Source organism: Gymnoscopelus microlampas (assembly GCF_963454915.1).
Source record: "Gymnoscopelus microlampas genome assembly, chromosome: 3".
Lineage (NCBI taxonomy): Eukaryota > Metazoa > Chordata > Actinopteri > Myctophiformes > Myctophidae > Gymnoscopelus > Gymnoscopelus microlampas.
In genome coordinates, this window is record NC_139940.1 from 34,060,055 (window position 1) to 34,085,592 (window position 25,538).

At 41.5% G+C, this 25,538-nt stretch overlaps 1 protein-coding gene across 1 annotated transcript in view; it reads right to left on the reverse strand.

Annotated features, from left to right (window-relative positions):
• LOC311039730 (CUB and sushi domain-containing protein 3-like) overlaps window positions 1-25,538 on the reverse strand; it is a gene marked incomplete at its 5' end in the record, with an annotated part of 373,258 nt that overhangs the window by 100,506 nt on the left and 247,214 nt on the right. Inside the window, 8 exons of the mRNA XM_084049684.1 lie at window positions 436-624; window positions 10,279-10,392; window positions 11,319-11,399; window positions 11,950-12,095; window positions 20,031-20,208; window positions 21,998-22,186; window positions 23,374-23,583; window positions 24,105-24,221. Coding sequence (XP_083905810.1) covers window positions 436-624; window positions 10,279-10,392; window positions 11,319-11,399; window positions 11,950-12,095; window positions 20,031-20,208; window positions 21,998-22,186; window positions 23,374-23,583; window positions 24,105-24,221 — 1,224 coding nt within the window. The remainder of the gene's footprint in view (window positions 1-435; window positions 625-10,278; window positions 10,393-11,318; window positions 11,400-11,949; window positions 12,096-20,030; window positions 20,209-21,997; window positions 22,187-23,373; window positions 23,584-24,104; window positions 24,222-25,538) is intronic.

Below are 25,538 nucleotides of genomic sequence, written 5' to 3' on the forward strand. Positions count from 1 at the left end.
CACACACACACACACACACACACACACACACACACACACACACACACACACACACACACACAAGGAAATTCATTTAGCCACAGAATGAGAATGAATGCGCGAAAAATGACTGCATACACAGATGATCTAGAGAATATAAATACAGGAATATAGCACATTATGGAGAGAGGTATGCATGGTACAATCATCTGTATAGAATTAATTTGCAAAGAGATGATGGGAACAAACGCACCGTAAATATCGATATAGTGTCATTTTGAGATGACATCTCAATATGACATCTATAAAATCTCAATTGCATGTTTGCAAAGATCAATGGATCATTTTAAATTACTCTCACAGGTTTGTTGTGTAGCTGCATGTATAAATAACATTTGATCAATGGAAAAACATTTTACATGCTGCTTAAGAGATAAGATCCCCTTTTGAACCCACCATCAAATATTTCCAGGATGTCAAACTCTTTCTCTGTCTGGAAGAGTTCAAAGTGCAGAGTGATGTTGTATCCCTTCTCCACATTAATGAGCCAGGAGCACATCTGCAGGTTGGGGTAGCTGTCAGGATAGCCTGGACTCAGGATCACCCCCGTGGAGTCAAAGCGTACCTCATGGGCTGGGCATTGGACTGAGATCAGAGAGAACGAGACGTGAAAAGAGCCTGAGTTAAAAAAACAACACAGAAATACAGAGCCAGCGAACAGGGGCGATGTGCAGAGGTGTGGGAGAGAGGGAGAATGGAGGACTGGGAAGAGAGAGAGAATGGACAGGTTAGGTGAAAGAAGAAGGTGAAGACAGAGAAGTGAACAAGAGAAGCGAGGGGGAGAAGAGAGGAGAGGAGAGGAGACAGGAATGCCTCCACTGTGGGTGTGGAAATTACATTGAAATAATAACTGGTCCTGAAACAATTACATTTCAGCCAGACTGATATTGCACCTCAGGGCTGAGCTGGTGAGCCTGCTGCTGTCATCAAGCTCCCTTGATATCAATCTATCAAATAATACATCTTAGCTAAGCGTGACAGCCAGCTTTGTATGGGGAAATCTGTATGTCTGTAGGTCTGTGCCTGCATGTATGTGTCTTGCTCCATGCGTGTACTGTGTGTGTGTGTGTGTGTGTGTGTGTGTGTGTGTGTGTGTGTGTGTGTGTGTGTGTGTGTGTGTGTGTGTGTGTGTGTGTGTGTTCTGCTCATTTCCTGCAAGTTTGTATTTGAAATAATGGCCATGCAAAGGTTGCCCTTGATATTCTGCCCTTTATGGTATGGAAAAAAACTACCGGGCCTCTACTTAGAAACATGACGTATAAGAGGTTAACACGAACAAATGTGCCAGTTAAAAAGGTCACTTCAGTCATAGGTCAATGTAAAAAATTGATCACTAAGCAGTAAGAATGAGGCCAATGGCAAAATGTTGGAATGCTATGGATTGGAATAACTAGAGCAGTCCTTGACTCAGTGGTGTTGCTACGGACATGCTGTATGTGCAAAAAGTCTTGGATTGTCTGATTGACATTTTACATTTGACACACTACAACATACTTTGAAAGGTTTTGAGTGACTCCAAGATTTTTTTTCTCAGTACAGCACTATAAAAGGACCACTTAACCTTCAATTAAAAGAAGAAAATAACAAAAGAGTTATGAGATTTGTTTACATGACTGGAGCAATGCAAATACATGCAGTATAGAATACAGTACATGAGTCATCATGGGAGGACAAGAAGAAGTCAATTCCATTCAAATATGTCAGTTTATTGTTTAATGATGTGCAGTACAGTACAATATGTGCAATAACTACTACTTGTATAAGGTTCCTTTGTGTATGTATATTATGTAGCTATGTAACCCAGTACAGTTGGGTATATCTCCGTTTTGGTTTCAATGCTATTATTTTTGTTGGTTTTATAAATAAATATAATGTTTAAGTTATTATAGTACATTTATCTGTATTTTACTACTGTTGAAATGGGTTTAAATAACGTATAGTTTTCTGTACATGTAACTTTGCCCTGTGTTTAGATAACAAAACAAATACATTTTTGACCAATCATTTCCCTCTATACCAGCAGTTATCAGCCACTGGAGTAGTGTAGTTGTGTTTACCTACAGAAACACACTGCCCTCTCGCTGTATTTCTGTGTTTTCACTGTTTGCTTTGGAAGACAGGGGGCATTTAGGGGTTAGCATCTTGCTCAGGGACACCTCGACGCATTGCCGGGGCCGGGAATTGAATCTGGGACTTTCTGTTTCCCAGGTGGGCACTCTACCCATTCAGCTATATACCCCAATAATTGGACTGCACGATTCCTTTAGAGTCACCAGTTTCTCCAGTGACACTATCGTAGGTGGATGCACACGGTTGGATGTAAACAATGAAAGGAGTGTGTAGCTGTCTTTCAGCCTGTCAGTCTGGTTGTTGTGAAGAGCAGGAATACACTTCCCCAGAATGAACAGAGTTGTTGATTTTCCCTGCCTCTTTCAGCCTATCCAAAGGTCTTTGCTTTGTTGCATCTTTCAAGCCAGCTAGATCACATAGTGAGAACTCTGACATCCTCTAGACTGTGGTACCTTCAATCTTCATTAACTACATGGGGAATATGCTATGGCTTCTGCTGGAGGAATGGTTCATCTTAGTGGATGGAACACTTCAGTGTTTTGTTTCCAAACAAAATAAGTTTACAGGCAACAGGTTTTGGATGTTGATCCACTTTAGATCTCAAACATAGGTCTGTCCAGTGCTGTCCTCACACAGGCGCAGAGCAGTACGTCTATTGGACTTTGAGAAATATGGAGGCTGAAGTAGGTCATAGACATACTCATTGTAGATACCGAAGAATGTGACCCATAAGGTAAACTGGCTGCCATCTGCTTCTACAGAGCTGGTGTAGGTTTTTCCTCATCAGGTATGCAGTCAAAGAGCACGCCTACCAGTCTGCTATGAACATCATGGAAGATCTGTATGCTTTACAATGAGTTCACTGACACCACTGAAAGCCAATTGCAAATGAAGAGTATGTCGCCTGCAGCACTGACGCCCCAGATAGCGGGTTGAGCTACCAGGCAACGCTCAGCCTTCCTGTGGCATCGCTGGATTCGCCCTTGTCTCATCAGTAGACTCTGTCCACCTAAAGATCACCTCCGCACGGACCACCTGCACATGTAAACCACCCACGCATGAAAGACTCACACACAGCGCACACACCACCTCCATTCTCCTGGACTTTTTTTTGCTTGAAAGAGTGAAGGCCTGAGTACTCATTTTATTATTTATTTTTTATTTAAGATTTTATCATTTTGAATTCACACAAAGGTGACTGAATTGGTTAAAGTGTACTAGTGTTGAAAAGTGCATTTTCCTGTGAGGTTAACTGACTTGGTATTGAGGATTAGTATTATTATTCATTTTCTATTGATTGATTTTATTTGACTGCAGCAAGTAAACATCTTATCTTATCTTACTATCTTACTACTATATAATTGACAAAAGCTCCAAAAGTTCGTCCGGGGTAAGCAAGCACAGGATCACTCCATTTGCCCCAAAACTTGCCACAGGCTGTTGATCAGAGCTATGGCTATGTTTTAGGCATCTTACCCCACCTCGATCTGTGATCAGACTATCGGCTTGATTGATTCCCTGATTTGCCTATCACACCCTCAGCCTGATATGGCAGGTTGCCATAGCAACCATATACAGGAAGTTTGACCTCTTTATCACAATTACGGCAAACTCAAAGAGTGGCGGTGTACTAGCAGACATACCTGACCCACAGAAGGAGCCACTCTGCGTCACTCTGCGTCAATCCATGCTACATGGACCCTGTGGGACAGCCAACCCTAACAGCCCCTGCATGGTCAATAACAGCTTCCCTAAAGACTTCTGTGACAACATTCAACTGCCTCATGATGGCCATGATGGCCATGGTTACGCACAGTACAGGCGGAGGGAGGAGAGGAGGGGAGAGGAGCCGAGAGGAGAGGAGAGGCCAGAGGGGCCGGACTTCGCATGACGTGTGTGCAGAGTGACTAGGCCAGTGCTGTCTGGACCAACCTCGGATCGGGCCTAGATGTGAGGGCTAAAACTAAAAGGTATGTTATAGTTAAAAGAACCTAGGGGCCCTGCCCTTGACAGTTACACAGGGTTAAAGAGAATACATATAAAGACATAGGCCTACTTGACATGATCTAGCACACAGTATGAATGATATCAACCTAATAAGAGCTTTGTTCAGGTCCCCCTTGTTCCTAGCGGCCCCCATTGTTTAAAAAGCTACAGTTGCCAGGCAACAGAAACATTTATTTTACAGAGAGCAAACACCAATAGATTGGCTGAGGAGTGCTACTTCATGCATGAAGGTATATATATACAAGTATAAATATGAAAAATGTGCTCTTTGGAATCAAGAACATATATTATCGTAAGACAAAAAAATAAAAGAGATTAGACTTTGCGATCAATAAGCCATAAGATAACCCCCAAAATGTTAATTCTAGGCTGTCAACTTCAGTGAAGAATTGAAAACTACAGTACACTACAGCCGGAGGAATCTATACAGTACCATTGTGTGTGTGTGTGTGTGTGTGTGTGTGTGTGTGTGTGTGTGTGTGTGTGTGTGTGTGTGTGTGTGTGTGTGTGTGTGTAACCGTAAAGACATTGATGCATTGTTAGAATCTACATATTTATGTTCACAGTCACTTTCTCAACTGCACCCGTTTCAATTATCTAGTGCCACTATGATTGCCTGGTAGCTGACACAACCCTAGTTATATGTATCTGTGTGAGCTGTCACTTTATGCCCTGAGGAAGACTGTAAGTTGAGTTATTAAAGGCTTTAAAAAAAACTCTAAACAGTGTTGCTTGGTATTTTTTGAGTTATGACTTATTGATCACGAAACAAAGTACAAGTGTAACTATACCTCTCTCAATTTGTTTGGCCTCAAGATACATTTCTTGCTGCTACAGTAAGCAGAGTTGTGGTTAATACTGCTTAGGCTAAAATCTTAGCTCCAGGAAGTATGAAAGTATAGTGCCTTCAAGGTCATGTTTGCCTAGAAAAATCCATATGAACAAGCCACGGTTGTGGTATTCATGACTCCCGAAGTGGAGCTCTTCTAATAGCTCCAAGTTTGCAAGTTGTGATGTCATTTAAAAAAAAGGCAGAACCCATATAAGTTCCTCATTTTAATTGGATGGAGTGTTTCTTAGTAATTTCATGATATATCTGAGAAAAATATTGATAATCCCAAAGGTCTTACAAGAACAAGGACTCGTGGCTACAGTACCAATACAGATACATGTCCTGTTGCCTAGCAATGGCGTTCTCATATCTTAACCATCTTAACCACTTGAACGGCAAGCAAATTGTGTAGTCCATTTGAAGACAGCATAAATCAGGAGGCTTAAAAAAAAGTTAGTGTTCTATCTTTTAAGATTCTGCACCGTACAGTCACCACAGAAGTTGTGTTAAGTATTCATCAGACGTGATGGGGATGAGCATACAAGATATCAGAGAATTCCATGTCTTAGCCTCACAAAAATCGTGTATTTGATCTCCAAATATGATTAAATGCTGTTGTTATGCAAAGCTTTACTAAAAGATGATGCAAAGACTTGCTGTAGGCCTGAGCATAGCATTGTCTGCACTCTGCACCACGGGTAAGCATCAAATGTAATCATTTTATTGCAAGATTTTTGCTTTCAGTTTCTTTCTGCATTCATCAAATCCTTCCACTGCTCCAAGAGCAGTCTTTGCAAAAAATATGTAGTCCCCGAGCACTAATTCCACTTTTTAACCACACAGAATACATGCTGTAACATACTACAGTACATGACAACAACTGTTTCTTTTATAATACAGAAGAGTTGTTGGTGTCATTAGACTGTCCAACACATCACTTTAAGATGGATAATAAAGAGAAGAAAGGGTGATTGTATGGCAGATTCAAACCTGCTCTTGCTACAGTATAATGCAAGGATAATTTTCCATGGCAACCATCTCAGTCGGCTAGATCAGGGATTCCCAACTTTTCCATGCCGCAAAAGGTTATCTATTATGTCTATCTTCAAGTTCACAACACATTACATTGTGCATTGTTGCAATGCATTGTGAGCTTGTAGATCTGCTATTTTTGCTTTCTTTTTTTCTCCTTCTTTTTTACACTTTTTGAAAATGTTTGAAAAATGTTCAAATGAAAGGGGTTAAACGGCCACAATAATCAGATATAGGCTATACAGTATATACTGTATATAAAATACTTGTTTGTCAAAGCTACAATACAGCCATCCTTGCTCACAGGCTTTTACAAAAGGAAGATAAAGATGGGGAAAAATCTCAGTAAATACTGTAGGCTGGGTGTAAATGTATATCCATGCATGGACATGCATTATCTCATAAGCACAAGGAGACACAATTAACAGGGCAAGACAAGGAGCTGACAGCAAACAAAAGAGGAAGGAGACTACTTCCCATCATGCCACATCCAAAGTGGACCCACAGGAAATGGCTCTTTTTACGAGCTCACAGTAGAAGGCTCTTGGATGTGAACAGCAGGTCATGTCAAACCAAGTTCAACTTTACATGTCCCATGGAGAGCAATTAGTTTTCTGCTAGAGGTGCTACAAGGACATCTCACATTGAACGCATGGTTTCTTGTGAACATCCTTGAATAATATCTATCTGTGAAATGTAAAGCTGGTGTTTCACTTTAGTCTGAAAATACTTTGCCCACCTGATGCATGAAGACATCATTTGAAAATGCAATTCCATCCAGATAAACACTGGACTTCTAACACCGTTTTGTTGTATATTTTAACTGTGCCAGGAAAATGATCTATTCCACTGTACCTCACTATGAACTTGATTTTAATGGGGTTTGGTTCCTCTCTCATTCTGTTATGTACTATACGAGCATGCGGATGAACTTTGATTCACTTGGTCAAACAGATCTGCAAAATCTGCCAGGCCAGAATAGTCTTGGCAAGGTACAGTATGAATGACGCATTAGAACATGGCTGTCTGCCTGAAGAAGGATCAAAGTTTGAACATTTTTCAAACTTCATGATTGATTTCCTGGCAGAATGAAACCAATTAAATAATGAAGGAGGCCTGTCCTGTTCTCCAAAAAGAGTCCTAAAATACCTCACCCATCTGGAACTGGCAAGCAATTACAATCATTCAAAGAAAAGCACAGGAGATTATATGAAATAGGTGAGTTTTAGCTAGTGGTGGGCTCTTCTTGGCAGAAGTACATTTAGTCACTAATTTATGAGCAGGTTATTTGACTGTACCTGCAGTGAAATGCATGTTTAAGTTGCTTCCAAAACTTTTCAGTGATTGACTGCCCTACAGTACATTGGCAAAAAAGGAAACCATTAAATTATTCCAAACTATTCATAACCTAGCCCATCTGGCGTTTCCTGGTTCAAGCAAACACTCAAAGAAAAGCATTAGACAGCATTTCAATATTCCATTCATGTCACTCTTCATGGGTGACTCTGCACAGCTGGACTAAAGTAAACTGAAGTACTTCTGTATGCCAGACCAGTACTATATACTGTAGTATAATATGCATTCACTGTCAAGTCCCCATTTCCGGTCTATCCTTGTGTGTACTCTCTGAAATACTAATTAAAATACTGGAGGTCAGTACTGTTGCAATCAATTAAAAACAAGACAGCTTCTAATAATGTGCAATCTATAGCAAGCAACTGTATGGATAGCAAGTTAACTAGGCGTGCAGTTTGTGAACGAAGCACCAATGATGTGCTAATGTGCCAACAGGAGCTTAGCAATTGATTGATCTGTGATTGGTGTAGCCGTGTCAGCTGAGTGGTGATATGCTTACAGTATATCTTGTACAATACCACACATCACCAATGATGAGCCAAGATGCTAACATGCGCTTTAGCCTACATCCTACATATGTAAATTGAAAAACACTGGAGTGGGAGAATAGCTTTCCTTCCAATTTTTTATCACGGTATACATTATCTATCTATTCATCTAGCCATCCATATCCATCCTACTATAAATGTGTGAAATCTCTGAGTATGTGTATCATGTCTTCCGCATATCTCGAGAATTTCAAACTCGGTGCGTGTATCACAGAGCCGAGACCTGAGTGTAGAGCCCAATGCGAAGTTAGTTGGATCGGCAGTTCTTCAAAAAAGTATCTACAGTATAAATCTCTCTCTGCCCAGAGAGAGTGCAGTGTCAAGTGTGAATTTGGTCAGATCAGTGGTTCTCCAGAACCAGCATGCATTGCGAATACTTGCAAAGTCAATGCAAATACAAGAAAATGATGGGAAAGATGCGATATGATGCAAATTTACGGGAATGCTGGTCGTTGCCTGCAAATGACACTCACGTGGGTTCAGGCCTGTACTGGTCTACGCAGGGGACATAGTCTTTGGTGTCACGGCATAAAAAAGTCTGCCTTTCCGTTAAAAGAGGCTGTCAAACACTTGATTTCATTTAATTACTAAGCTTTAAATAATGTTGACCTTTGGAATAACAGTGCTATCATTTGGGAGTAGTGCATATGCATAAAGATACTAAAAGCAAGAGCAACCGACTGATCTACGATCACTTGACTTTATGAGCTTTGCCGTGTGTTTTTTTCCATTGTCCATATACTGTACAGTATTTGGAAAAGGGCAAATTCTAAATAGACCTACATTACAGTAGCAACAGTAGTACATGGCTCCCCCAGAGTTAGTGCCGAAGTGTCCTTGAGCAAGACACTGAATCCCCACTTGATCCCGATGAGCAGGTTGGTACCATGCATGGTTTCCTCCGCCGTCGGTGTGTGAATGTGTGTGTGAATTGGTGAATGAAATGCACATTGTAAAGCACTTTGGATAAAAGGTATAAAAATGCACCATATACCATGAAATGGTTGCACCATCATATCAAAATAAAAGACATGCTGGTAAGGGATAGAAATGGAGGGATTGAGGTTCTCATCATCTAGTCTAGGTGTGTAGACTTCATACACAGGCACTTCAAAAGCCACCTATATCTAAAAGAAAGAGAAGAAGAGGTGAGTGTGCTCTGTTCCCTTCTGTGCATACAAGATTTATTTGCACCACACTCCAAGGTGATGGAAACTTTTTGTTGGCCCTGCAAAACCTCCTGTTCAGATAACCCCGTCTGCTTCTGCCCCTTCCTTCTGAGCAGCCATCTTCTGAGGCACTGAAGGAAGCTAGCAATTTTATTTCTTCACATTTGAGGGGGGCTGGGTGAGAGGGGATGAGGTTGTTATATGTTCTCTCTTGAAAACAGAATAGATAAAAAATGCCTTCTGCAGACAGTACAGACCATTGAGAAGATATGAAGGTTGGGGGGGGTTGTTCTTGGATTACAACAAATAACAATTACAATTTAGGTACTTAGCATACACTCCCCACAGTACTTATACAACGTGCAAGATCTGTGTAAGTGGCATGAAGCCTAGTCAACAAACGAACGGTAAATGGCAAGTCAACAGAGTGCAAAGAAAATAAGTGGTATAAAGTAACTACACCAGGTAAACACAAACCATCTGTCTAAACATAAACCATCTGTCTAAACAACAATCTAAATTATCTTAGCATTTGTGGACAAACAGTATGTCTACAAAACCAACATACATCTATCTGCAAAGTACAACTAGCATCTATCAAAAATAGACAACAAGAAATGATACAGTACAAGGAAAGAGGAGTCCTGCATAGTGAGATACAGTCTGAAGAGGTGACTTCTCAGACTACGGGAGTACCCTGCAGTCTGGAATGGGAAGTGAGTCTGCAGTCCAGACTGAGGGGGAGGTCATTTCACAGCTTGGGAGCCAAGAGGGAGTAGTCTAGGACACTTGGAGTGCTGGCCAGGGTGTCGTGACCCATGATGACACCTCCCATTTGGGAGGTGCTGACCTTCTGTAATCGCTTTTACACTGATTGACCAAAGTGAGGCACTGGGTTGAGGGGAGCCCCAGGTCTGTGATCTTGGATCGGCACTGCTCCTACTCTGAGGGACTTGATAAACTGGAATAGGGACCCTGTGCGCTGCTCAGAGGCTGCTAGAGAGGACTCTCTTGGTGGTCTGTTAAATGATGCAGCACGAGTGGGTGATGCTGCGTGCAACCAACCTTGGAAGACTGGCATCGGGCGGGCGGGCACACACACACACTCACACACACGCACACGCACACGCACACGCACACACACACACACACACACACACACACACACACACACACACACACACAAATGCGTTTGACGGACACAAAATCACAGAGTGAGACCAACCTTGACAGACTGGTGGGCTTCCATCCATCTGCAGTCTTTCCCCCAGCCGACAGGTCAGAATCTCACTGCCCACCAAGGTGAACCCTGGCAGGCACGAGTACCGAATGATGTCCCCTGTAGGATCATTCACACCCACAAGCGAGCATGTGCACGCACACACACACACAGAGAAAACATATCGAGGTTGGCATGAAAACAAAAATATATATTTGCACACACAGTCATCCATCCACCCACACATGCACGCACACAACGATAAAATATGAACACACATACCAACAAGCACGTACGCATGCACGCACAGAACCTTTTGTTAGTAATAGCTTCATCGGCAGCACCACTTGACAGTAATCAACAGCACATTTTCTAATGAAGATTGACATCCCCTTAGCAAGCTATGGTACTAAAGACACCTCATTACCAAGAAACTTAGTAACACACTCCCACGCACACACGCACGCACATACGCACGCACGGTCGCACACACGCACACACACACACACACACACACACACACACACACACACACGACAGACAGTGAAAAGGGACTGCTCGTACTCAGTGGTAATCACTTCTGAGCATTCACAATACATTTATTACTATTAAGTGCTCAGTAAATTACTACATTAAAAAACGAATTAAGTAGGAAGAAAGCAAGGAAAGGAGGAGGGAAGGACGTAAGTAATAAATGAGGATAGATAGGAAGGAAGGAAGGAAAGAAGGAAAAGGAAACTTGTAACAAAAAAACTAAAATCTTTTAGACAGAGGAAACTACAGTATAACAGGTGAACAGAGTGAAATTCATTATCCAAACTAGATCCCAATTTGGAGATCACACACATGAACGGCTAAATGAAAAGAAAGCAAATCATAGGAAGAAAAATACTTTCAATAAAAAGTACAACTCTAAATTGAAATATAAAGTCCAATACATATATTATTCTGTCCCCTTAAGTTTACATTAAGATCCATCTACTCCTTGCATGCTGTACTTTTTTGTGTTGCAACTGGAGCGTAAGGAACAAGATTGACAAACAGACCTATTTCAAACACATCATCGTCGGCTAGGATCTCAGCGTTGGCAACAGGAGGGGGTGGCTGACAAATCCTCAGCTGGTATGCTGTGGACGTGAGCAGAAACACTGAAACCAAATCAACAGAAGCGCCCTCTGTATGCATGTGTTTATGTGCATGTGTGTGTGAGTATGTGTACATGTGCATGTATGTGTATGAGCTGTCTAGTATGGTACTCTTAATTTTGTGGATGTGTCTAGTGTGTGCATCTAATTACAGCCTATACTTTGTTGCCTATTTAAGCTTAAAACTGCGACCTATCGCAGTTCCTGAACATCAAAATCATCATTTCTGTATATTTTGCATGAGCACGCAGTGTAGGTACATTCAGCATTAGACCGAACCAGAAGTGATACCTTGAAGCGAAATATGGAAGAAAGGTTAAGAAGCTCCAATAAAAAGCTGATAATAAAGACACTCCCATATGGAACAATACAATGGCAAGCTGATCTATGCCTCCTCTTCGTCTCTGGTCTTCATTAGTACACCCTGCTCCCTGTGATCAGAGGACTTGGACATCAAACTAATAAGGGCCATTAGAGCATCGCCTCGCTAAAGACGAGCCCTTCATTTGGCCGGTAGCCAAAGGGAGGTTACCATGGTAATGCAGCACAAAGAAGCCACTCGTGCTGAAATCGCTGTGGAACTTGACAAGGATTTGATTGGCGGTGGTGGACACGCCCTCCTGGACGGAGGTGCCACTGAACTGGGCGACCTGTGGTGAGCCCTGGTCAGGTCCATCCCTAAAAGACAGAGAGGAAGGGGAGGGTTAGAGCAGTGGTTCTCAAACCTTTTCCTGTCAAGGACCCCTAATTGATTATGTATTTGGGCGCAGCAGACTCCCATCTGAAAATATGTTTTTGCCAGGGAGCAACAAAAGAGAAGATTTGTGTTACCATTTTTCACAATTTATCAAGAATTTACAAGATTTTCTTTTTAAAATAGTACGTACAAGCTCACAACACGTCGCAAAGGAACGGTTGAGAGAGAGAGATTGAGAGAGAGGGGGATTGAAAGAAGCTCCAGTTTAGTTGTTCAGCTATCAGAAGGCAAAGGCTCTAGTCAGAACAGGGGTGTACACCTGGGTGTGCACCAAGTGCTGAGCACTGTCACCATGTGCATTACAACTTAAAGGAGTAATTCACCCAAATAATAACTTTTTTTCTATCAATTGCACATGAAGCCTTGAATTCATGGAGATTTTTTTGTTTTTTGTCGCATTCCTGATCCTGAGCCAATAATTTGATGACCGGCGGAGGGATGCTAACGTCATAAAATGATTGACAAAAAAAACAATCTCCACGAATTCAAGGCTTCATGGGGTGTGTTATTGATAGAAAATAAGTATTTTTTTGGGTGAACTACTCCTTTAATGATGCACATGAAACCGTGATGTTATACACAATACCCTGTTTTTCATATATTTAACCAAATCACTTTAACCATGCAGATGAAACTGTGGTTGGAGGAGGACCTTTTTCTGGTAAGGGTTTCCCCCAGAGTCTCATCACCTCCAAGCTCCCATAAACTCCAATAGGCATCAATAAAAGGCAGCTGACATGGCACGTTCTCCTTACCAGAGGTCAACATGCATCGTTTATCAGTGCATACACACCAACCCTGTGTGCCAGTGAAGACTCAAAGGATGGCTTCTACAGCAAATTGGACACCATCATCCAGAAGACACCACCCAATGACAAACTATTGTTAATGGGAGACGTCCATGCTTGTGCGGGCTCTAGCTGCAGGCTCTGGGAAGGTGTACTAGGCAAACAAACTGGGAGATATATGAAGTCATAATCGAAGATGGACTGTCATAAGAAAGTGTGTGTGTGTGTGTGTGTGTGTGTGTGTGTGTGTGTGTGTGTGTGTGTGTGTGTGTGTGTGTGTGTGTGTGTGTGTGTGTGTGCCTGCTGATAATGTATCATTATATGCTGGATATGTTTTCCACCTGCATGAGAAGCATTTCTGCCGGCAAGTGCCACCTCCATTGCAATTTTGTTTTATCATGCACCTTATGTATATTGGACTTTGTATATTTGATTTGTCTGTGCCTTCCTGTTATTGACTTGTTCTGTGTTCTGTTTTATTGTCCTCGATATACTCTCTTTCCATATTCTAACTCTGGCAATGTTGAGAGCCCGCACAGAAACATATTTCACCCATTCATTTCCACCTATAATCGTGATGTGTCAATAAAGTTCACACACACACACACACACACACACACACACACACACACACACACACACACACACACACACACACACACACACACACACACACACACACACACACACACACACACACACACACACACACACACACACACACACACACACACACACACGCACACACGCACACTTCATAGGGAGAAATGCCCTCCTACGTCCAGAAGAAAAAGTATGGTATATAATGCATACTTCCCTGGTTGAGGTGAACAATGCATCTATGAGTTGAGTATCCTCCACCACATAACTTTAAAGTAGGATACAAAGCCTTATCTCATTCAGAATGCAGCCACTTGACTTCTAACAAGAACAAAGAAAGTTGAACACTTCACCAGTTCTCACATCTCTGCACTGGCTTCCAGTGAGCCATAGAATTGAATATTGCTGCTCATCTTTAAATCACTCAATGGTATAGAGCCAAAATACATTCTGACTTTGCTTTTAAATTATGAATCATTGAGAAGTTGTCCAGGAACGGTCTACTAAACTTAGAGTTCAAATAAAATATGGTGAGGCAGGGTTTAGTTATTAATGCTACGGTTTAGTTATTATGCCACACACAGTTGGAGCAACCTTCCAAACGATCTGAGGCTTGCACCTACCAATACTTTTAAATACTACTACTTTTATGTTCTCCACAGTCTTTTGTTTTCAGCCTACCTACTGACTAATGAGTCAAAAATTGTGAATTTAAGGTGTGTGTTGATGCTGACCAATTATTCTGTTGTAGGAAGGGGGAACCAGAATAAATATTACAACACTCCTGGTGAATACAGGCAGCAGTGGCTCGGGAGGTAGAGCGGCCGCTTGGGAATCGAAAGGTTCCCTGATCCCGTCATCCAGTCGAAGTGTCCTCGAGCAAGACACTGAATTTCTAACTCTAACCCTCCGCATCAGTGTGTGAATGTGTGTGTGTGTGTGTGTGAATGGATTGTAAAGTGCTTTGGATTAAGGTACAACAAACACTTTCCATTTAATACAAGTTTATTGCTGACCGTGTGCAACTGGATCATTATTAATAGGACCATATTCTTTCATTATTTTATCCTTTCTATTCTTTATTTTCTTTAAAATGCCTGTTCATGCCTTACTGTATGCAAAACACTGCAAATTGCTTTCGTGTGTGAACTTTGCTATCCAAAATGAACTTGCCTTGCCTTATATTCTGAAAACAACATAATCATCCCTCATTCACAAAGACCATCTCATTTACAAGCACAATTCAAACCTTACAATAAATAATCATGTCAGCTGTTTTCAACCTTGCTTACCGCATTTTAACAACACAACCTACTTAGCTGTTGTTCTCTCTTTCAAATATACTGTAAATACATACAGAACAGCAATCCTATATTGAAGGAGCATGCTAGCTCCTTTAATACACACAGAGTACGATAACTATAACGATAACTATTAATATGTTGTTTTAAAATGGTTCTAACTGAAGTGGATGACACAACACAACTATAACAACAACGTTAGCTGTGAACAATATCGTTTGGTTCACTTTCTGCGTGATTTTACGAACGATAGAAACAATGACAGCCACAATCGGTCTCACTCACCGTCTGAAAGTTTTAATGAGGAGATGATCATGAACAGTTAACACAATAGGCTAGCTAGCTGGCTTTACCTCAGATAGAACTATCTCACCTCCTTATAATTAACAAGCTTTCGGTTATCAGGTAGGAGCGGCAATCACTTTCTGGCAAGAGGAAAACTGCTTTTTATGGCATAGAGGTATGTCCACAGGTGTATTTGTCTGATTGGGCCATCATATTTTAAATATAACCCCCAAAAAATGAAACCAAGCCATTCAGATGCAGAAAATACCTTCCAGTGACCAGGTAGGAGCTGCAATCACTTTCTGTATTCAACCCAAGAGACGTTTGTGCGTGTAACACAACACAAACGTCTCACGAAGCCCTACCTATCACTCAAGGAGTCTGATAGACCTACCAGGGAAGCCTAGAACCGATGCCTCTGCCTCAGACCTCAGGATAAAAAAAATCCCATGCCTCCTCCTCAGGCCAGTTTTTTGGTTGTTCGATTCTCGGAATCCGTAAGCCCCTCTAAATTGCCCTTTGACGCGTTCTACCAAGGGTCGGTCATCTGAAGCTCATATCCCAAATCTGGGACCATTTGGTCCATCGAGTTAAGCCCCGGACAGACATTCTGTACACAGAAATGTGTCTGCGGACAGAGACTTATTTTGCGGACAGAGATTTGGTGGCTTATTTAGTATGATGATGATGATAATCAGAGTCAAATGATCCATAATCCTTTCAGCTCTACTGAGGAGATCTCTCACTCTCTCTCTCGATCTCTCCCCTCTCCGTGTAGTCTGACACAGGCTGACACTATAATGTTTGGTGCTGTTTACAGAACGTATTATTTATCAGTGTGGACGTGAATATACAGTAGTTATCGTTATACAGTATACCGTGCTCTGTGTGAATGGCACTTTAGACAGGTAGGGAACATGCCACGACTGGATCCTAATAATGAAGTCCACTCATCTGAAGTCTGATACATATGTACTGAGAGTGACCACATTAGCCTTGTTGTCCCTATTTTGAGCATGTCAGTATAGGCAAAATGTTTCAAAAAATGTGCCGCACCCCCTCGCGTCCCCTTGCGTATATATAATTTATATATACATTATCATTGCGTTTTAGAGTGATCAGCAAAGTGGGAGACGGTAGTCAGGCAGTAGAATGAAATCTTACTATCAGGGGACAGATTGTTTATGAAACATTTCATTTGAAAAGACGAGTGCCAGTAGCACCCCTCTTCCCCTAATGTACAGCAGCCTCCAACGCTGGAAGGCATTTCCCTCTACCATCTCCCGTGAGGAAAGATCCACGTCTGCCTGAGGTGTATATATAGTGAGAACACACACACACACACACACACACACACACACACACACACACACACACACACACACACACACACACACACACACACACACACACACACACACACACACACACACACACACACACACACACACACACAGGCTATAGATAAAGTAGATAGATTCAGACAGACAGATAGATAGATTGATTCATTAATTAATAATCCTTCTATTAGATATTAAACCACTACAGTGGTCTTGTGGTTCGAGCATCCACCCTGAGATTGGGGGGGGGGGGGGGGGGGGGTACAGACGGACAAGGACTAAAACATACTCTACGCCTCCAGGCCTTTCGGCATGGAGGAGACAACCAGAATAATTAATTAAAAGTCATTCACCCTCACCAACAAGTGGATCAGTAGATATTTCGGTCACACTTTACTTAAGCATGCAACAATACATGTAATCAACAGTTAATTAATGATGAATTAATGATAAATTCATTATGAATGAATGTATGAGTTCATCATTAAGCGTTAATTATGTGTATGAATTTGCATGTTCAAGTAAAGTGTGACCGTTATGTCTTATTGAGACACTTGGGGCCTCTCCTGCAGCAGGCCAGGCGCACAGTAGACTGAATTTCAATATCAATGTTTGTGCATCCAATCTGCATGAGATGGAACACTGTTTAATCTGACAGTCTGTTTCTCTATTTTGACTTGATGTGCTTCATGGTTGAAAAGTTGCCCTTGTGTGTGCATAAAAAAACAAAAAAACAACTATCAATATTTGATATTTGATCAGCACTACACTGCCCCAGTTTGACCCGAGTTTTGCAAGCCGGCCATCTTGCAGTGGACGGACATAATTTGCATTAAGTTGAATTCAACCAACAACTTTCCTCTGCCAAACTATCGAAATAGGAAGTGCTGATCAAATAGGAACCACGATTCCGTTACTGCATTGCCTTCTTGCCTCAAATGTTTTCATGAACATACTTTAGTGTACCGTTTAGCTGTAAAATAAGATTGTAGGTCAAAAACTAAGCACCGGACATTTTTTGCAGTACGTAACTGCAAAAAGCATATAGCACAATCCACTGGCCAGAGCGTTTGCAGGTCTGGTGTATCTAGATGCGTCGTGACTCAATTTGGTGTGTCTGTAGCATTATCCAAATTAGGTCCATCCACGCAACCCAGCTGGCTCTCAAAACTCCAGCCAAACTATCAAAATAGGGTATGCTGCTCAAATAGGAATTAAGGTTTTGTTACTGCATTGCCTTCTTACCTCAAATGTTTTCAGAAACATATTTTAGTGTACCGCTTAGCTGTAAAATGAGATTGTTTATTATTTGGCCACCTGGATACAGCAGATCAAAAACTAGTCACCAGCCAATTTGAAGTACATAACTGCACACAGCATACAGACCGCAGCAGTGCGGTGCCCAGCAAACAGCACTATCAGTAACTACGAGGTGGACATCTTGAAAGCGATCTTTGAATTGCTGCTGCAGAATATTTCCTCACATTAGGGGGCATATTTACGTATTTCTTTGCAGGTGGGAAAGTTAGTCAAAATAGGGTGGTAGGACAAAAAGCCATCTTTGAAAAGTTTATGCTTAAATGCATTAATGTGTGCATAGAGATACAGTTTGTGCTCTTCCTTGCAAATACATATTGAGGTTGCGGTGATATCTGTGAGGAAGGCCATGTCAAACCTTTTTTGTGCATTACTGTGCTTGTACCGCATATCATTTTGTCCCCATATTCATGTACAAACATCATTAATTGTGTTGAAAACATCCACGCCCTTGGTAGTGCCATGCAAAGAGGCCAATTTTAACAGCTCCTCGTGTACTTGAAATTAACTGTCAATGGCTCTCGTGTAAATGAGAAGCTGGCTAACATCCATCAAATCTGTACTCTCATCCAGCGCTAAAGAGAAGTACTTGCAGTCATTCATGGCTTGTTTTAGGTTTCCCTCGACATGATTCTGAATGTCAAAAATTCTATGCATCCCTGTTCAACGGAATAGACAAACAGATTAAAAGTTCTTGGCTATGTTATCATCTTCAAAAGTTTTAGCCATCCAACAAGCATTATTTAGCTTTAACAAGCTCAAGTGAAACAGCATAGATGCCTTAAGAGACAGATCTCTGTGTTGTTGTGGTTTTGGTGGTTTAGTTTTGTACTACAGTAGTCTTATCGTACTTTGTGGGTGGTGTGATATAATCGCAAGTTAAATTCATTACACCTCTAGGCACACTAAACACATTGGTTTAGTGTGCAATAGGGCATTAACAGAATAATCGAATATTCGAATATTCGACTATCAAACCGACTATTCGACTATCAAACCACTATTCGATTATTCGATAAAAAAAAAAAAAAAAAAAAAGTTTTTTTTTTTTTTTTTTTTTTAGATTTTTTTTTTTTTAGTGGCTATTCTGCAGCAGACACGCAGCTGTGAGCTCTGGTGTGACGTCAACTCGCATTCCTTGAGTCCAGTCATCAATGTCATTGAAAAAAAAAAAAAAAAAAAAACTTTTTATTTTTTATTTTTTTTATTTTTTTATTATTTTATTTTTTATAATCAAATCGATTAATCGAATATTCGAATACTTATAGGTCGAATAATTCGAATACTAAAAATCACTATTCGTGAATGCCCTAGTGTGCAACACAACTCGCATCTTGGCTGAGAGGAACAGTTCTCTTGGTCAAATTTTATACAGTTACGATACAGTACATTAGATAGATAGATAGATAGATAGATAGATAGATAGATAGATAGATAGATAGATAGATAGATAGATAGATAACATGGCAAGAAAGAAAGAAAGAAAGAAACAAACAAAGAAAGAAACAAAGAAAGAAACAAAGAAAGAAACAAAGACAGGACAGACAGGGGTCTGAAAGGTTCTTTCATAAAAACAAGTAAAGAAATATTGCACAGATTGTATAATACAACCAAGACAACCTGAGAGTTAGGATTCATTATGGGTCATCTAACATAGATTAAACACCGTGGGCACAAGCTAGCCCATTGGAATATGATGGGGAAATCTGGTGTATTGATGACTATTTTATAGCCTTGGAAATGGCTGTTCCCATTCTCATATTAAAAAAATATATACCCTGAAGCAGAATTCTCACTGCACCTATAATCTACATAATTAAGTATTTTCTAATACTTTTAAAACCACCAAGACAAGACTTCAGAAAGAACAGCTTCATTAGCAAAGCACAGCATCAGAAACTAACTTTGTTGATCATGCATCGCCAGCACATAGGGTTATTATTTTCATAACTCAGCTCAAAAAACATGTGGACTGTGGATAAAGCTGACACGCATGGCCAGTGGACTGTCTGCAGAAGCTAACATCACAGATAATTAAATCGATGGTTGTTTATTCTCACTATTTGACCTGTCCAAGTCAAGATCATACACAAAGATTTTCCTTATACCATCATTTTCTTTTCTTTTCTTTTCTCCTCCATGCTTACAGTACATCTGTGTACTGTAAGCACATAGATGTTAACTCATTGGCCTATGAGTTAAACAATAATGGTGCGAACACTCACCACACGGTGATGTAGTCGTAGATGGGCTCTGTGTTGATAACAGAAAAATTGATGTAGATCCCGTAGCCTGGAGGTACCCGGACAGTCCACATGCAATCCTGGAAGTTTGGATACTCGGCTGGGTGTCCAGGAGAGTAAATTGTGCCATTCATGGATGTGATATTCCCACCACAGAGAGCTAAGAAAAACAGGGCAGAAAGGCTGTCAGAGAAGTTGTATAAAAACGCCAGAGTGTGCATTTGATTTACCACATGTCATAAAATGTGGTCTCATGGGTGTACCACCACTAACTGTAGGTAAAACAACCATAACAACATGCTATGGGTTATGACAATATATATTATTACTGTAACAGACAACCTCGGGGCGTAGTTACTGGATATCATGAACCTGGTGACATTGAGTGGCTTTGATTCTGTACTAAAACTACTGTACTAAAACTTCCCTGTCGTAACCCTTCAAAGGAAAAGTGTTAAAAACTCAGTTTGAACTGCGAGTTAAAGCCAACGCACAGCTCTCAGGTTCAAATAAAAACTGGGGACATCGCCGCCAGGGAGAGGGAATGTAGTGAGCAAAAAAACAAAAATATTTACCACTTTCTGAGCCAATATAAAGTTTGCTCCTGGACTTAAATAACTGTTATGTCATGGCTTTCCAAAATGTTCTCTGAGGATTAAAAGAGCCATTGCCATGCATTACTATGTATGTGATGAATTAAAAACTTGAAGTTCACATCTGAAGTGAATTTCCTCAAAATTTACAACATGCAGTAGTGTAATCGGCACTGCGATAAAGACTCGAGAATGCTTCATATATCACTATAATGGGCTGTACAATTTTACAGTTGCCATACAATGCCATCAATAAAACAATGAATCTGGAGTTTATGGAGTGGATTGGGAGGGGGCTTGGACTACCGGAAGACCTAAAAAAAAATCCATATTATTGTATGCATATAGTTTCAAAAAGGAGAATTAACGTCGAGGCACTTTGACTTTGTTAACTGTGAATTGTGTTTTGTGAAAAAGTCCATTGTCTCTTAGAGGTCCCTCTGGGCTTTTGTGACATAAATCAACAGGGGGTGTGCTATTGCTTTCACATTGTTTAAAAAAGGTGCATACATAATAAAGTAAACAAAAAACATTTTTTCCACTGCAGAGCAGGTCTTCCTTCACGGAATGTAAGGAAAGCTATTCTATGCAGCCCTTCATCATTCAAGTACACAGTCAACACAGACCTTAGAGGTTTTAGTTTACACATCCCACACACTAACATATTGCACGTAGGTTTTCTACTCATCTCCTTCCTGGGAACGCAGGGCGATGCCAATGCTACAGCCCTGGCTGTTGTGTTGGCAGACATGGCTTGTGCTTTGGACACTGTGTTTTTTTGCAAAGTATAAACTCCCTCTTCTGCTCTCTGTCATTCCCACGCATTGCTTTTATTCTGAATGCAACTGCTTAATCATACTGTATGAATGGAAATCAAATGTTACGGTGTGCATTGTCTCTATTGACCAAAAAGCGGAGAATAGCTGTTGATGAGCAGTGGCTGACTGAATAGCGTTGCTGGGGGAGGGGACACTGAAAGCCTATACTAGTACGTATAGAGGCTATTTTGTGGCACATACTGTACTTATTTCTTAGCACTCTAAACCACTTACTCTGTTGCTTGATGACAAAGGTTCATGGCACTGACTTTCACCTTGTCCGTTGCAATTTTCTCTGATTAATAATGTCTGCCATAATTGTACATTTGTATGTGCTTTGCGGTACGTCTTTCTTATTGCAGTGCCATTCATGAACAGCTCCCATGTGCCCGAGGCACGAGGGGCAGGAGACAGTTCTGTTAAGTCTGAGTTATACTTAAATGTGTGCCGGTGTCGTGCTGGTGTCACTGCACCAAAAAAAAGCCGATCTACAAGCTCACGTCACGTGCAACCAAGGCATTAGTAAAAGGTCTGTTACCGTCACAGCGAGGTACAGGATGGTTCCAGTTTCTGCTGACTCCATGAAGACATGTCAGAGAGGCCTCTCCCAGCAGGGTGTAGCCCGGCAGGCACTCAAATGAGATAGTCATTCCCACACTGTAATCTTGACCAATCACGATGCCATTCCGGAATGGCCGAGGGTCTGGACACCTCTGTAGTTCATATGCTGGAAACATACCATCAACAGAAAAAGGATAAGGGATATGCTACATGAATGGATAACATATTGCAATAAATCTAATTATTTTGTGACAGAACAAAGCATTCGAAAAATACAAAAAACATTTGAACACCATTCAGAAAACAAAAGTCTAACTCACAAGGTTGTGGATCTCAGAGCACGTACTTCAATTCTGAACTACTTTAGAAAGAAAGCTTTCATGTGAGGACATTTCAACAAAATATGTTCAATTCAGAATTGGTAAGTGGCCTCTCAGCCTTAAAACTTTAAAACAGCTTTTCAAAGTGTTTCAAGGACTCACCTTTGCCACTCTCGCTTGTTTGTAATGAATGTTCAAAAACCTTTTGTAACCTTAAGCGTTTGTTGCAAAACAGATTCAAAAGAGGCTTTCTTTGATTTGGTATTCATGTCTGCACCTTGATTCTGCAGTTTACACAGTAGGACAAAATGCCACTGCAGAGAGTCGCAGATAATTAACTTTTTGCCCATATATGTAATAGCCCCTGCAAACGTAGCTTTTTATTTTCCATTCAGCTACAGGGGTAGGATATTATAAGCATTAGCTTCTTCCTGCTCCTTTTCGAACACATTTATGATTTATTGTTCATTGAGCTAGTTGGATTTGTTTTTAACATATTTTGTATTTTTACTTTTATTGTGACTTTTTTATTGTATGGTGTTCGAAACAAATAAAAAGAAAGTAAGACAGTAAATTGTGCTTCTAACCTTTTCAGTTGTTAGATTGTACCAGGGAACCAGGAAGGAATCAGATGGAAAAACGATTTACCGGTATACTTTGAGTCTTATCATCCTCTCTAGATCTACCTTGAATTATGTCGCTTTAAGTGTCCCAGTTACAGCTTCCTTCCCGGGGGGGAGAAAGTGCCTTCATGTAACCTGCAGACATATACACTCTAAAATACTCTGTGTACGCCTGCAGTTTCAATGACACAAGACATGTTTCTTACGTGCCTGTGTCGCAGGACAAGATATCGGACATGAAGGTGAAAACATTTAAGAAACTCTGCCTTTCAATGGCAACTGCTGCTCTTTCCTGTATCTAACTTGACTGATGGCCCTGTAGGCTTCCTATTAACAACGTCCGTTGTCCATCAGTCACGGCGCTGATAACAACCGGTTCTAACTCCACAAGGACCCCTCTTTGCCCTCACCCTCGTAGACGGTGTGGAAGCCATGTTTGTTCTGAGAGTAGTCACTGTGGAAGAAGAGGGTGGTCTCATGGGTGGTGCTAAAGAGAGAGTCAGGCACTGAGGAGCCGCTGAACCGATCAATCACTGTCCCTGTCTCCAGGTTCCCGCTGCGCACTTCCAGGTAATCGTGCACCGCCTCCGTGGAGAAGTTTAGAAACTGCAGGTGGATCCCTGGTAAGCATGACATAAAAGAGAGTGAGATACTGTATGTGTGTGTGTGTGTGTGTGTGTGTGTGTGTGTGTGTGTGTGTGTGTGTGTGTGTGTGTGTGTGTGTGTGTGTGTGTGTGTGTGTGTGTGTGTGTGTGTGTGTGTGTGTGTGTGTGTGTGTGTGTGTACCATACACTTTATGTCCGTTACATGGAGTTTTGTTGTTGACATGTACTGTATGAAATAAATGTCCTTCTGCATTTCCTCAACAGGCAGGGTTACACGTAAATAAGAGTTAAGTGGATGGAGAAGGATACAAGGGAGGCGGAGAGGAAAGAAGGAAAAACTACATAACAGGGAAAAGAGCAATAAAAAGCACCAAACACAGAAATGACATAAAAAAAGAGAAGAGAAGAGAAGAGAAGAGAAGAGAAGAGAAGAGAAGAGAAGAGAAGAGAAGAGAAGAAAAGAGAAGAGAAGAGAAGAGAAGAGAAGAGAAGAGAAGAGAAGAGAAGAGAAGAGAAGAGAAGAGAAGATGACAGACCAAAGCCAATAGGGAGTTGGACCCTCCAGCTGCAGTCCAGGCTGCTCTGGTAGTTCCCTGGGAACCCGGGGCTGAGGATGACGCCGCTGAAGTCTGTCATGGAGCCGCCACACTGAGCTGTGAGAGACCAGCCAAGGAGAGAGAACATGTCACACCAAGAGAGAGGAAAAGGAAAGAGAAAAAATAACTGCAGAGGTGAAAAAGAGGTTATGGCGAGTGTCAGAGAAGAGGAGTAGTGAGAGTGTGTGTGTGTGTGTGTGTGTGTGTGTGTGTGTGTGTGTGTGTGTGTGTGTGTGTGTGTGTGTGTGTGTGTGTGTGTGTGTGTGTGTGTGTGTCAGTGCATGGACATACTGTAATGTCTAAGTGGGCATATGTGGAGGAGAGACAAGACTAAAGTGGGGAGTATGAACAGTAGAGTGCGTGTCTGTCCGTCCGTCCGTCCGTGCTTGCGTGAGTGTGCATGCATGTGCGTGTGAGTGTGCATGCACGTGCGTGTCAGTGCATGTGTGCTTGGAGGACGTACTGTAATGTCTAAGTGGGCAGGAGAGACAAGTGGGGAGGATGTAGAATAGAGTGTGTATGTGCGTGTGTGTGTGTGTGTGTGTGTGTGTGTGTGTGTGTGTGTGTGTGTGTGTGTGTGTGTGTGTGTGTGTGTGTGTGTGTGTGTGCGTGCGCGTGCGTGTGTGCTGGTGTGCGTGTGTGTGTGTGTATCTGTGGCTGAAGTGTGTGGGCTGAAATCGGATGGGTTTGTTTTCCTACATTCTGTGTTCCACTTGAGCTTATTTGTATGTCTGCTTTTTTGAGACATGCACATTTCTGCATGTGTGTGCACACGTGTTTACAGTACGTATTGGAGCTTATTTGTCTGTGTACATCTTTGCACATGCATGTGTGTCTGTATAGAATACCAACTAAGCGGGTGTTTATGAAAAGACGGCAGGCTTGCTGTTTTCGCAACGCTAAAAATTAAAATAAATGAGGTTGTCGATATTCAATACGTCATCTGACACCATTTCGCACGACCGTGATGCTGATCAATTAACCCCCCTCCCCTCCCCCCACACGCACACACACACACACACCTCCTGCTTTTCTTTTCATCCCTGACTGTGTCTCACAATACCTGGACTCGCTGTGAATGTTAAACTTGTCCCCTTCTCCCGTCATACACAAACCTTTCTCTTACGTAAACCCCCATGTGTAATGCAATTATAGCCACCAGAGGCATGAATGTAAACTCCTGGCTGAATCATTCCTCTCTCTCCACCCTTGACAGGCCCATTTATGTGCTAAGTGGTTGGAAACGCGAATGGGGTATTGCCAACGCATCTTAAGGGACCACCAGCCTTGCGTCCCAGAATAAGTGAAATACCGTCTTGGGATTTAATTGGCGCTCAGGGTGGGAGGGGTGGGATTTTGACCTGTCAGTACGCA